General features: G+C 46.6%; 2 protein-coding genes across 7 annotated transcripts; one reads left to right on the forward strand and one right to left on the reverse strand.

Annotated features, from left to right (window-relative positions):
• Positions 1-925: 925 nt before the first annotated feature.
• On the forward strand, positions 926-4,000 carry TINF2 (TERF1 interacting nuclear factor 2). Of its 2 annotated transcripts, XM_053593440.1 has the most exons (9): positions 926-1,822; positions 1,962-2,066; positions 2,159-2,260; positions 2,339-2,446; positions 2,532-2,628; positions 2,776-3,232; positions 3,322-3,386; positions 3,499-3,590; positions 3,714-4,000. In XM_053593440.1, the coding sequence occupies exons 1-9, from the start codon at positions 1,631-1,633 to the stop codon at positions 3,846-3,848; spliced, it is 1,353 nt and encodes a 450-aa protein (XP_053449415.1). In that variant the 5' UTR covers positions 926-1,630; the 3' UTR covers positions 3,849-4,000. The 2 variants fall into 2 exon arrangements, with proteins under 2 accessions (XP_053449415.1, XP_053449414.1); XM_053593439.1 differs by having other exon boundaries at positions 3,499-4,000.
• On the reverse strand, positions 3,934-13,171 carry GMPR2 (guanosine monophosphate reductase 2). 5 transcript variants are annotated; one of them, XM_053593444.1, is made up of 10 exons: positions 13,061-13,171; positions 12,456-12,576; positions 12,185-12,304; positions 8,725-8,808; positions 8,395-8,568; positions 7,026-7,107; positions 6,829-6,935; positions 6,598-6,640; positions 5,445-5,604; positions 3,934-4,166 (listed from the first exon to the last, which is right to left on the reverse strand). In XM_053593444.1, the coding sequence occupies exons 1-10, from the start codon at positions 13,114-13,116 to the stop codon at positions 4,058-4,060; spliced, it is 1,056 nt and encodes a 351-aa protein (XP_053449419.1). In that variant the 5' UTR covers positions 13,117-13,171; the 3' UTR covers positions 3,934-4,057. The 5 variants fall into 5 exon arrangements, with proteins under 5 accessions (XP_053449419.1, XP_053449416.1, XP_053449420.1 ...); XM_053593441.1 differs by lacking the exon at positions 3,934-4,166 and adding an exon at positions 4,399-5,021; XM_053593445.1 differs by lacking the exon at positions 3,934-4,166 and adding an exon at positions 4,399-5,021 and having other exon boundaries at positions 12,934-13,130.
• Between the last annotated feature and the right edge of the window lie 117 nt (positions 13,172-13,288).

The raw sequence follows: 13,288 nt of genomic DNA on the forward strand, positions 1-13,288 counted from the left end.
CAGTAGAGTGTGGTGGCTTCACACAGCTCACAGCAACCTCCAACTCCTGGGCTTAGGCGATTCTCCTGCCTCAGCCTCCTGAGTAGCTGGGACTACAGGCGCCCACCACAACGCCCGGCTAGTTTTTGGTTGCAGTTTGGCCGGTGCCGGGTTTGAACCCATCACCCTCGGTATATAGGGCTGGCACCTTACCGACTGAGCCACAGGCACCGCCCGGTCCTTATACTTTTCAACCTTCAACCTAAGGCTTGCCTCCTCCTCTTCTAGAAGGTCAATAGCCAGCCCTCCCCTGTTATTCAGGTCTCAGTTAAAATTTCATCTCTTAAATAAAAAAATGTCACCTCCTTGGGGTGGTCTCCCCTGACCATCCAATCTGATTAGTTTTTCTGCCTCCCAATCTCTTTAGTATGTCTATTTTGTGTCCTACATAGTATTAACATTAGTGTGTTTATTCTGTCTCCTCTTTCTAAAACCAGAGCTTTAAAAAAAATACGTGATACAGAGGCATATGAGGTTGCTCACGCCTACAATCCTAGCACTCCGGGAGGCCAAGGAGGGAGGATTGATTGAGCTCAGGAGTTCGAGACCAGCTTGAGCAAGAGCAAGACGCCGTCTCTCCTAAAAATATAAAAACTAGCCAGGCGACTGTGCCGGTCCCTGTAGTCTCAGCTTCTCGGCAGAAAGAGGCAAGGGAACTGCTTGAATCCAGGAGTTTGAGGTTGCTGTGAGGTATGACTCCACGGCATTCAATTCCAGGGCTACACAGTGAGAGTCTTTCTCAAAAAAATTATATATATATAAAATATAGAAAAAATGTAACAAAGAAAAGTACAAAAAGTACAAAAAAAAGAAAAGTATAAAAAGAAAAAAAATTACCTATAATCCCACCATTCAGAGAAAACCAGGCTGACAATTGAATCTTACAGAACCTCGCACTTTATTTTCTGAAGGCGGGCGCCCTCTTCTGTTTGTAAAAAGAACCGCAGAACTCTTACTGACAGCGACTCGCCGCCCGGGTAAGGGCTTTACAGATGCTGGTTCGGAGTCTGGTAATTTAAGGACTCGTAATTCAATGGTGAAGACAATGGGAAGGAGCGGCAGCATGATCGCCGCTTGACAGACTAAGAAGTCGAGACTTCGAGAAGCGACGAGACTTCTCTGTAGACTCCGAAAGGCAGCAGCCGGAGGTGAGCAGAAAAGTAAAGCGGCCATTAGCAGCCTCGGAAGCTAACTGAAGCGCTGGGAACCAAGTGAGCAGGCCCGGTTTGGGCGTGGCCTATGGCGCGACGTCACATTTTCCTCTGGCCGCCTATTGGTTCTCTCCTAGCACATTTTCCGGGGCAAGAGACACTGGTCGCAGAGCCGGAAGTGATTCGAGACAGCGGCGGCGTTCAAAGTTGAGCGACTGGGTGCCACTGGAGACGGCCACCTTTCCAGCCCAAGTTAGGAGAAGACCCCCAGAATTCTGCTGCTCCATGGAAGGGAACTGACTCGGATCACAAAGTACCCCACGCAGATCTAAAGATCAGGGCCACTGAGGGCTGCCGGAACCCCGCCCCCAGGAGGAGTCGGGAAGCCTAATCTTGGTCCAGGACCCGAAGGGACCTCCCCGGGGCGGAACCCTCTGGCCATGGCCACGCCCCCTGGAGCCGGTCCCGCAGCTCTGCGCTTCGCAGCCGCAGCCACCTGGCACGTCGTGCGTGAACGCTGCGTGGAGCATTTTCCCCGAGTACTGGAGTTTCTGCGATCCCTGCGCGCTGCTGCCCCTGGCTTGGTTCGTTACCGGCACTATGAACGACTGTGCATGGGTCTAAAGGCCAAGGTATCAGAGCAAGTGGAACCTGGAACGGGAGATAGGGGTGGGATGTGAGGACCTGATAAGGCCCACAGCTTGGGGGTGCAAGCAGTTGGAAAAGGGCAGTTTGCTCCAAGGTGGAGATTCTGAGTTTTTTACCGTATAGGTGGTAGTGGAGATGATCCTGCAGGGCCAGCCTTGGGCCCAGGTCCTGAATGCCCTAAATCATCACTTCCCAGTATCTGGACCTGTAGTACGGGACCCCAAAGTTGTGAGTAATCCCCAAACAAGCCCTAACCTATTGCCCCTCCTGCTGGCCACTGGATTGTAGGGTCCCTAACTTGTCCTCCATATCCTCAACAGACTGAGCGGGATCTGAGAAAGATCTTAGAGGCACAGGAAACTTTTTGTAAGCAGGTGAAGGAGCTGTCAGAGACTACAGTGGATTTGGCCTTGAAGCTGCAGGTGAGACTGACTGGTTTGGAGACTATGTGGCTCCTATTTTGTTTGATCATCTTCTGACCTGCTTCTTTCATCCTGCAGGAACTTGAACAAGAATATGGGGAATCCTTTCTGGATGCCATGGAAAAGCTATTTTTTGAATATTTGTGTCAGCTGGAGAAAGCACTGCCTACACTGCAGGCACCGCAGGTTTTGCTGGAGTAAATCATGTGTGGGCAGTGTGGGGTGGTTACATCAAAAACTGTTGTCTTTATATGTTTCTCCCTGCCCACAGCTTCAGAATGTGCTGAGTTGGATGCAGCCTGGAGTTTCTATCACCACTTCTGCTGTCTTGAGCCAGTATGCTGCAGACATGGGTTGGCCACTTCCAGGTACTTGTAATTTGGTGGTGTAGTGTTTAACATGAGACCTTTTCAAGCAGCCCAGTGGAATAGTCACGTGGGCTTGAGGTACAAGAAACCAGACTGAGTTATTCTACTATCTGTTCCCTTTATAAGGAGCCTCATTATCTTTTTCAGAGTATTCTGTTAGTGATTCATTGAGCCTCACAGAGCCCGAGGAACAGCCTCCTCAGCAACCAAGACAAGCACTCCACAGTCCTCTAGTGAAAGCCAAGCCTGGCCCCCACAGTCCTCAAGAACCAGTTTCAAGGAAGCACCCAGAACCTTTAGCTGGCCACCACTTCAACCTGGCCCCTCTAGGCCGGCGAAGAGTCCAGACCCAATGGGCATCTGCTAGGGGAGGCCATAAGGAACGCCCCATGGTCATGCTGTTTCCCTTTAGGAATCTGGGCTCACCAACCCAGGCTATCTCTAAGCCTGAAAACAGAGAACGTGGGATACACACAGCAGATCCAGCAGGTGCTATGGACACAAGAACAAACTCCACTGGCAAGTCTAAGAGTCCATACCAGACCATGGGGGGAAGGGCTCTGAAGGAAAACCCAGTTGACTTGTCTGCCTCAGAGCAAAAGGAGTGAGTGGAACAGAATTGCTTCTCCCCACTAGGAACATTCTCTGTTTGCTTTCCCTTCATCCTATCCTGTTTGCTTGCTCCTACCTCAGGAATTGCTTGGATTCCTACATGGACCCCCTGAGACTATTATCACCTCCTAGGGCCAGAAAGCCAGGTAGGTAGGAAGTCTGAGTCAGAATTGGATCAGATAGCCTCTTCTCTTAGGGATTCTTAAGAGCTTCTATTCACCTACAAAGAGTAGTTTGATTCTGGTTTCCTTTCTGCAGTGAGTCCTTCATCTCTGTGCAGCTCCGTCATTACCATAGGGGACTTGGTTTTAGACTCTGATGAGGAAGAAAATGGCCAGAGGAAAGGAAAGGTGAGTAGGAAGGCACAGAAGGCTGGGGTAGGGGATGGGCAGAACAAGACTGAGAAATCTACATGCTCCAGAATACAGAGGGCACAAGGAATGGTTTGGCTTTCCCTGCTCACTTCCCTACAGGAGTCTCTGGAAAACTATCAGAAGACAAAGTTTGACACCCTGATCCCCACCTTTTCTGAATATCTTCATCCTTCTGGCCCCATTAGCATGCCTATCCCTTCCCATGACTATATAGACAGCTCTAGACCCCTGTGACAGGACTAAAATGCCCTTTGCGCCTATCTACTACCTTCTCAACTCTGCAAGTTTAGTGGGAATGAAATGGAAGCCCAGGCTTAGGTTGCCCAATTACATTGCTAAAAATACTTTGTAACATTTGATTTTAAATTAAACTTAAAAGAAAAAGATGGATTTGTTAGAATACTATTTTGACTTAAGGGAGGGGAATTAAAGCTTCCATAAGGTCAGCATAAGTCATTCTTCAGAACAGAACTGGAAGATCTCTTTACCTTTTTTTCTTCTCTTGGAAAGTATTGTTCAGCTGTGCCCAGAAGGGTTACCAGGATTGAGAGTCTGGAAGGGAAATGTCCTTTTGCTATTCTGAAAATACACGAGTCCTAATGCCAGAATATACTTTGTAAATTTTCATGCTGCCATGCTCTCTGGGGGTGGTGAGACTGGAATGGAGATATTTCATGAGAATAATGCTCATTGTCTTTGATCCCACTGGGTCAGTGCTAACCCTAACCCTACGCACCCTGGAGCAGCTCTCACATGCCGACCTTGTGGAGAAAGCCCCAGCATCTCTTTGAAGTCAGTAGGATCTCTCTTTATTGAGGTATTTCAAATATGTAAACACTTCTGAGACTTTTAGATATTCAGAGGTCCCATTTACAAGACATGATTCTGAAGAGGCTGCCTCTTTCAGATCAAGGCCGTGTAAATTGTTTCAATCCACATCTTTTCCTTTTAATAATCTTCAAGATGTTAGGTCCCCAGGTTCCCACTTGATTATTTTCTGTCATTTTCTTGGACTGTCTTCTTTGTTTTCTTCCAGTGAGTGCCTTAAGCACTTTGAGAGTGAAGACAGAGAAGTATAGAGTTACTGCAGGAGCCCTCAGGAGTGAGATGATAGGAAATGAGAATTCATAGCTGCAGTAGCTGTGATGGATGAGCAGCCTGCTTGCGAGGCCCCAAGGTAGAGTGCTGGTGCCTTGGGAAGGCAGAATTGCTCAGCTCTAGTGCTCATCACTGAACATTGGATTCAGCTGCTGGGTGACTCGGATAAAAGTAGTTCTGCGGCTCAACTCCTTCAGCTGAGCTGCTCCCACATAAGTACATGTAGAGCGAATCCCTCCTAGGATGTCTCGAATGGTATGTTCCACATCCCCTTTAAAGGGAATTTCCACTGTCTTTCCCTCTGACGCCCTTAGAATAAGAAAAACTTTATTACTTTCTCCTGGATTCCTTAAGCCAGCAGTTCTCAACCTGTGGGTGGTCGCCCCTCGAACGACCCTTTCACAGGGGTCGCCAGAATACATCCTGCATATCAGATATTTATGTTACGATTCATAACAGTAGCAAAATTACAGTTATGAAGTAGCAACGAAAATAATTTTATGCTTAGGGGTCACCACAACATGAGGAACGATGTTAAAGGGTCGCGGCATTAGAAAGGTTGAGAACCACTGCCTTAAGCCCAAAGACTCTTCCCCAGTCCCTCGTATTGAGCCTTGGTTCACCACTGTTCTCCCGAGAACTGTACTGTCTGTCTCCCAGTTCTGAGTTCTGCCTCCACACTACTTTGTCATGCTCTCCAAGACCCCTCAGCTCCTGAGCCTCCACAGGTACCTGTACTCAGCCATGCTCCGATAGTACTTCTTCATGGCCATTTCTGAACTCATTCCATAGAAGAGCTTGTACTTCTTGCCATTCTTCTCAGTGAGCTCACCACCTGACTCACTGTGCCCAGCCAGCATGCCACCCAGCATCACGAAGTCAGCCCCTGCCCCTACCAACATCAAGGAGAAGGGAAAGAGATGAATCTGGCCAAGGTGCCCACATGGCTACCCTCAAAAGCAACTCACACCAAATTCCTAGTCCTGACAGTGAATTCATCATCTTCCTGGTTCTGTTTCCTTGGATAACCCACAAACCACACAAGACGTGCCCTGGCCTCTGCTCCTCAGTGAGTGTGATTTCCCCAAGATTAAAAAAAAAAAAACTGGCCGGGTGTAGTGGCTCATACTTGTAATCCTTGAACTCTGGGAGGCTGAGTCAGAAGGATCCCTTGAACTTACGAGTTTGAGACTAGCCTGAGCAAGGGCAAGACCCTGTCTCTACTAAAATAATAATAATAAAAAAAAAAATAAGCCAGATGTTGTGGCATGTGCCTATAGTCCCAGCTACGGCAGAGGCTGAGGCAGGATCATCTGAATGCAGTTTGATGTTGCTATCAGCTAGGCTGAGGCTACACAGTCTAGTCTGGGCAACAGAGTATGACTCTGTCTCAAAAACATATATAAAAAAGTAAAAATAATAATAAAGAATGTAAAAGGCTCTAGAGATTGCTTTTGCTCTCTCTTTTGCTGCTTTCACTATCTCCATTCATTTCATTTACTATGTCTAGCTAAACAACTCATTTCATGTGTCCCAAGTGCAAAGGTCTCGTCTCCAACTTTAACGTACATAAGGATCACCTGGGAAACTGTATAAAAGGCAGACTGCAGCCCCTTTTCCTTAGAGGCTGACTTTGTAGGTCTTGAATGGGGTCAGGAATCTACATTATGCAGCAATCCTGGGGACAATCAGATGGCCCAATCAGAGTCTCAGGTGTCCCTGGATGGCTTGCCTCAGGTGATATCACAGGCTTTAGGGTCACTAGTTCATATAATGAAAGAATCTGAATGGTTTCCTGAGCCTCTCCTAGCCTGATCTAAGACCCTCAGAGGTGACTCATCCTCTTCTACAGGATCCTCCTTCCATGCCCTCCCAAAGTCCTTACCAAAAGCCTTGGCCACATCCCCAGGACAGCTGCAGCCTCCATCCTGCAAAGTAAGGGGCACTTCAAATACATAATATGAATTTTTCAAGTCCTCTCTGTGATGTTCCAATGGCCCATCTTAGAGCTGACAAGAACCCAGAAGTTCTGACCCATACCTACCAAAGCCTCTATACCCTGCAGAAAACCCAGCTGTTTGGCAGTCTCAGACCCTACTCTGCCCTTGAGCCTTACTGAAATGATGTGGCCGTTAAGGCCATGAGCAGCATCAGCACACTCCATCACTGCACTGAGCTGTGGATACCCCACTCCAGTCTTCTTCCGAGTAGTACATACAGAGCCTAGGAAGAACATGACAAGGGTGAGAATGAAATGCTCCACAGTTGTTTGCCACCAAAGGAGTAGCCAGTGGCCTCAATGAACCAGCTTACCTGACCCAATTCCTACTTTGACGATGTCAGCCCCAGAAAGGATTAGCTCTTCCACCATTTCTCCTGTTACCACATTCCCTGCCTGAGACAGAGCAATGAAAATAGAGCGTCCTTGTGTCAGAAACAGAGAGGAGGTAACGGGCTCTCATATACAGTATGCCTGGACCATGACTTTCCAACATTTTTACAAAGGAAGTGTGCCTAGGTCCCCTCTATGAAGGCCTCTGAGATTTTTTTTATTTTGAGATAGAGTCTCAGTTTGTCACCCTTGGTAGAGTGCCATGGCGTCACAGCTCAAAGCAACCTCCAACTCTTGGGCTTAAGCGATTCTCTTGCCTCAGCCTCCCGAGCTGGGACTACAGGCGCCCGCCACAATGCCCAGCTGTTTTTTTTTTGCAGTTTTTGGCTGGGGCCGTGTTTGAACCCGCCACCTCCGGTATATGGGGCCGGCGCCCTATTCCTTTGAGCCATAGGCACTGCCCCGGGCTATTCTTTGTTGCAGTTGTCATTGCTGTTTTAGCTGGCCAAGGCTGGGTTCGAACCCACCACCCTCGGTATATGGGGCTGGCACCCTACCCACTGAGCCACAGGTGCCACCCTCTCTGAGAACTTTTTTGCTAACTACTTCAGAAGATGCCACTTCCCACCCATTCCCCATCACCAAGCTGAGGTAAGAGGTGAGTGCCCTTATCACTGTTGAACTAGGGTAAAGCCAAGGTCAAGGGTCCACTTTATTGCCTCAGGCAAAAGTGTGCTGTAATCAACAAGGAGACATGAGGTGCCATGAAGGAACACTCAGTGAATCAAAGCTGGACCAAGCTCAGATCTGACTTACAGATTTATCAGCCCTTCCCCAAGAGATCCCAATACAATTTGTCCTTAAATGGTTCTGTCAAAGAAACTGGTTTTAGGGAAAGGGGAAAAACATGATAACGTAGGCCAAATAGCCACCTGCCCAACTGTATCTATTTCTGATAGACACCCCTCAATGCTATAATGAAAATGAGGCCTTGTCATTACTCCCCCTGTAAAAAACACCTCCCTATGCTAATTGTTTCAGGTAACCTCTTTTATGTGATTGTAGCACATGTCCATTTCAATGGGCAGACATACATAGACCACAGGTATATACAATGCATAAATGTTCCATCATGGTTGGTGAGTAATGTCTGAGACATTGGATTTACAAAGTAAAGGGTCCAAGATATTGCATGGACCAATACACAGCATTTTAAGCTTGGGACCATGGATAATCATGGATAATTAAGTGGGCTAGGAATATCATATGCAGCAGAGGAGAAATGAACTGATGGAACAAAACAGAAGAGAAGGAGAGAAATGTACCAACTATAGAATAATAGGAACATACCATTATGGTGTGTTGGGGGAAGCGCTTCCGCAAATCCTTCACAAATTCAACAAAGTGTTCAGAATAGCCGTTTGCCACATCCAGGCATATATAGTTCACCTGGGGAACAGCTTCCAAGATCTGTTCCAGACGCTCAAAGTCAAAAGAGCCTGTGCCTGAGCTGGCAGCCAGATGCTGTGAGAGAAAAAGGGCCACTGGCATAGGAGGCTGTGATATCTAAGATGATCTGGTAAACAGCCAACAGAGGTCACTGGTAAGGGTTGTTCCCCAGGAAGCCAAAGAAGATTCCTGGAAAACTGGGATAAGGGTACAGGATAGGCCCAGTGTTACCTCAAGACAGTCAGGATTCTGTCTAGCAAACTCTTGCCACTGATCGAGGCTGTAGTGCTTATGGACAGCAGTGAAGAGGGAGAACTGGGGAGAAGAAAGAGAACTGTCAAAAAGGACAAAACTTCATTAGGGTCCTTTTTCTAGAAATAGACCTTCAAACTATCTGAGGGAGAAAATATCTTAAGTTTACAAGGAAAGCAACTTGAAAAGGTAAATGGTTGAGCTGAGATTTGAGTTTAGCCATTATTCTCCCTACAAATATCAGTAGTGCTTTTTGCCATAGCTGGTACTTGTCAGATATTCCTACTCAAGTACTGAGTAATCCGGATTGGATTTCACCTGCCCACATGTACATTGCTTCTGATTTAAAAGGTGACAAGGGAAAGTTGTTGGTTCAGTGGGACAAGTAGCAGACATGGAAGACTATGAAGAAGCTGGATGGAGTCTGTGTTTCTCTGTACACTAACTCAACCCTTCATCTTAAGGTAACCTAGTGCTAACCAAATTTGTTTTTGCTATCTTCTGGTTCATTTACCAGCAGTAATTCAGTGGGTCTAGGTGTCCACAAAACGTAACGCCTTAAGATTAACAGAGCTGATTAGGTGCTACCCTACCATTTTTCTTTCTCTGCTGGAATAGAGGACAAATTTTCTTGTTTGGGCCATGCATGAAGCTGAAAAGTCTGTTTTGTTCAGACTATTTTATTTATTTATTTTTTTGAGACAGAGTTTCGCTTTGTCACCCTCAGTAGAGTACCGTGGCGTCATAGCTTACAGCAATTTCAAACTCTTGGGCTCAAGTGATTCTCTTGCCTCAGCCTCCCGAGTAGCTAGGACTACAGGTTCCTGGCACAATGCCCTGCTATATATATATACATATTTTTTTTTTTTTTTTTTTTTTTTTGAGACAGAATCTTACATTGTCACCCTTGGTAGAGTGCCATGGTGTCACAGCTCACAGCAACCTCAAACTCTTGGGCTAAAGCGATTCTCTTACCTCAGCTTCCTGAGTAGCTGGGATTACAGGTGCCTGGCTATTTTTAGAGACAGGGTCTCGCTCTAGCTCAGGCTGGTTTTGAACTTGTAAGCTCAGGCAATCCACCCGCCTCCACCTCCTAATGCTAGGATTACTGGTGTGAGCCATGATGCCCAGCCCATTCAGTCTATTTTCATCAATAAAATTCAAGGATATAATGACTCGTCAGTCTTATATTCTCTAGCTCAACAAACTGTAAGAAATATCCTAATACTTTGAGAAAGGCATTCAAAGACCACTGAGAATGCTGGTGTTTATGCTTTAGAAGTACATACTTACAAACACAGACAGCAGTTGGCAGGACAGATCTTACAACTGACAAGAAACCAAGGAAGTCATATATCAGCCAGCAACAAGGAAATGCTATACTCACTCAGGGATGAACACTATCTACCTAAAACTGGTACTGAGTTCTCCTTTCTCAGCAACACTGTACCATCAACACACCGATGAACATAGAAAAATCATTCTTGGAGGTCAGCAGACCTAGGAGATACACTAGCATAGTATGGCATGATGAGCACATCTGATTACAATCTAAGCCTAGAAAAAGATGCTTCCTTGCATCTAACTTTTTTATTATTACTGTGAGACCTGGTTCTATCTCCAAAATAAAGTCAGATTTCTTTGGCATCATCAGCAACACTGAAAGCCAGTCTCAAAACATCATTACATGCCTGTAATCCTTACACTCTGAGAAGCTGAGACAGGAGGATCCCTTGAGTTCAAGAGTTTAAGACCAGCAAGAGTGCAAGAGTAAGACCCCAGCTCTACTAAAAATAGAAACATCAGTTGGATGTCATGGCGGGCACCTGTAGTCTCAGCTACTTGGGAGGTTGAGGCAGGAGGATCACTTGAGCCCAGGAGTTTGAAGTTGCTGTGAGCTAGGCTGATGCCATGGCATCTAGCCAGGGAAAGCGTAAAACCCTGTCTTAAAAATGAAAAAAAAAAAAGCATCAAGACAGTCCCAGTGACTCGGTGCCTGTGGCTCAAGCGGCTAAGGCGCCAGCCACATACACCTGAGCTGGCGGGTTCGAATCCAGGCCAGGCCAGCCAAACAACTATGGTGGCTGCAACCAAAAAATAGTCAGGCATTGTGGCGGGTGCCTGTAGTCCTAGCTACTTGGGAGGTGGAGGCAGGAGAATTGCTTGAGCCCAGGAGTTGAAGGTTGCTATGAGCTGTAATGTCACAGCACTCTACCCAGGGCGATAGCTTGAGGCACTGTCTCAAAAAAAAAAAAAAAAAGTTCCAGTAAGGTTCATGTATTACAGCATACCTATTAACTCTGCAGTCACGTTCACCATTCCTAAACTACTGACTACGGCAGGCAGATAACAGGCAACAAGCAAGATTTCTATGCAGTTAGTGAATGGCAATAGGAATAAAGTAATAAAACTGCATAATTATCAGCCCAAACAAATGACAACAGACATTCCAAAAGATAGCAATCAAAAATAGGAAAAGGGAGATGTAGTCCTTAAGACCATTTCTGCAAACAGTAGCAGAGTCCAGCAACCAGGGCCATATGGATTAACCAGCAGAGTTCATGTGTTCTCAAAGTACCCAGGTAACTATCTCCCTTATCAGCTATAAGTATAGAGGCATGTTATTATCACTGACGCAGCATCCTCATTTTTAAAATGTACAATCTGTATATCAGAAAAATTCCAATTGGGACACATCCCAGAAACTCTCAGGAACCTAGGACTTAAAAGATGAACATTAAAAAAAGAAAAAAGGCGGCCAGACAGGGTGGCTCATGCCTATAATCCTAGCACTTTGGGAGGTCCAGGTGGAAGGACTGATTGAGGTTGGGGGTTTGAGACTAACCCAAGGAAGAGTAAGACCCTGTCTCTACAAAAAACAGAAAAATTAGCTGGGCATTGCAGCACACACCTGTAGGCTTATCTACTCAGGAGGCTGAGGCAAAAGGATCTCTTGAGCCCAGGAGTTTGGCTGTAGTGAGCTATGATGATGCCACTGCACTCTAGCCTGTGCAACACAGCAAGACCCTGTCTCAAAAAAAAAAAAAAGGAATTGTGAATCCTCAAACTGTATTTAATTTATGGACTAACACAGTGAGTGCTTTGTTTGTGAACAATGGTGTGACTGGAGGGATGAATGTGGTCAGGAGGGGTTGAAACTGGGTAGTGGGAAAAGTTGGTAAGGTGTATAAACTGCTAGACAGTACAAAAGGGAAAGTTCTGTTCATATAACAGAAAAATGGGAGCAAAACTTAGCTTTGAATTTCACTAATTCTGAATTTATCAGATAATGGGGCCTTACTAGAGAAGATACTAAATAGTAAATCAGAGCACCCTGACTGCTAAATGCCAGGAGCTACTGAGGATGGGTATCCAGTTAGCCTGCAGTCAGCTAAGGGAACTGGACACCAATGGAAAAGAGGCATGAGGGAAGTCCTACCTTACACAGAACCTTGGCCATCTCAAAGGTGCCCACGGTATCCATATTGGAGGCAATGATGGGGATCCCAGTGTATATCTGCTTTGAATTACGAAATGTAAAGGATCTTGTGAGATCCACCTGCAAATATGAATATGAAACGGAGCATTACATTCATCAAAAACAAAACAAAAAAAGCGTCTATTGCATTAGGATAAGGATCGGGCATCTTTCTCAGTTGAGGCCCATCAGGAGCTTGGGGTCAAGAACAGAAGTAGCTGAGCTCGCTTACCTCACTACGAGACTTAAGGGTGTTGCGTTTGGGCCTCAACAAGACATCCTTGAAGTCCAGTTTCACATCGTTGTCTATATGAGACATGACAGGAGCCTCGGGGTAGCGATGAATTTGAAGGCTAGAAAGCAGGAAAAAGTTATAAGGACCAACATCCCCTTGGGCTTTCGCACTTTTCTGGCTGGCGACAGGGTTCCTCTCCCCTGCTTTAAGTAGCTGAAAGTCGGGCACCGACCAAGGTGTGGTCCCTGAAGCCTGTCGCCCTGACCAGTCCCGTGGTTGCCATTACCCTCTGTATCTTCATCCCAGAAGGAAAGGAAAGGAAAGGGAAGGGGTTGTGAGTGAACCTGAGGGTTCATTCTTTACCCCATTACACTTCCTTCTCCCACCCCTGCAGAGAGCAATGGAGTAAGAGCTAATTTAAAGGGGAATGAGTGTGAGGGGTCCCACAACAAGCTTCCGGGATAGGGCTACTGACTTCCTGTTTGCCTTGGCCCAGGTGACAGTTGACCAAAGATCCCTTCGCTTAGCAACTAGTCTCCAGCAGCCCTCCTAAGCCTGGTAAGCCACACCAACAGGTTCCGCTAATTACGGGCGAGAACCACCTGCCAGGAATTCCAGCTTCGATAGCGGCCGAACCAGGCCTTCTGGGTAACAGCATTCACGGAGTCCGGTTGCCGTTGGATCCGAGGGGCAGGAGACTACAACTCCCAGGGTGGAACGGGGCGAGTTGTTCCCTGGCATGATGGGAGAAATTCGTTCCGGTCCCGCTTTCGGCTTTCCGCTAGCCCCAGCTCGCAAGGGACTCTAAGAATCTCAGAGATGTCATCTCC

This window comes from Nycticebus coucang, chromosome 6 (assembly GCF_027406575.1).
Source record: "Nycticebus coucang isolate mNycCou1 chromosome 6, mNycCou1.pri, whole genome shotgun sequence".
NCBI lineage: Eukaryota > Metazoa > Chordata > Mammalia > Primates > Lorisidae > Nycticebus > Nycticebus coucang.

Excerpts from the sequence above, each read along its gene's own strand:
- TINF2 (XM_053593439.1), top strand. The coding sequence starts at position 1,631 with ATGGCCACGCCCCCTGGAGCCGGTCCCGCAGCTCTGCGCTTCGCAGCC. Across the intron at positions 2,629-2,775 it reads CATGGGTTGGCCACTTCCAG|AGTATTCTGTTAGTGATTCA; the intron begins GTACTTGTAATT and ends TATCTTTTTCAG. Across the intron at positions 3,387-3,498 it reads TCCTAGGGCCAGAAAGCCAG|TGAGTCCTTCATCTCTGTGC; the intron begins GTAGGTAGGAAG and ends TCCTTTCTGCAG.
- GMPR2 (XM_053593441.1), bottom strand. The coding sequence starts at position 13,116 with ATGCTGTTACCCAGAAGGCCTGGTTCGGCCGCTATCGAAGCTGGAATT. Across the intron at positions 12,577-13,060 it reads GAAGCTGGAATTCCTGGCAG|CCTTCAAATTCATCGCTACC; the intron begins GTGGTTCTCGCC and ends CCTGCTTTCTAG. Across the intron at positions 5,605-6,597 it reads GGATGTGGCCAAGGCTTTTG|GGGCAGGGGCTGACTTCGTG; the intron begins GTAAGGACTTTG and ends TGATGTTGGTAG.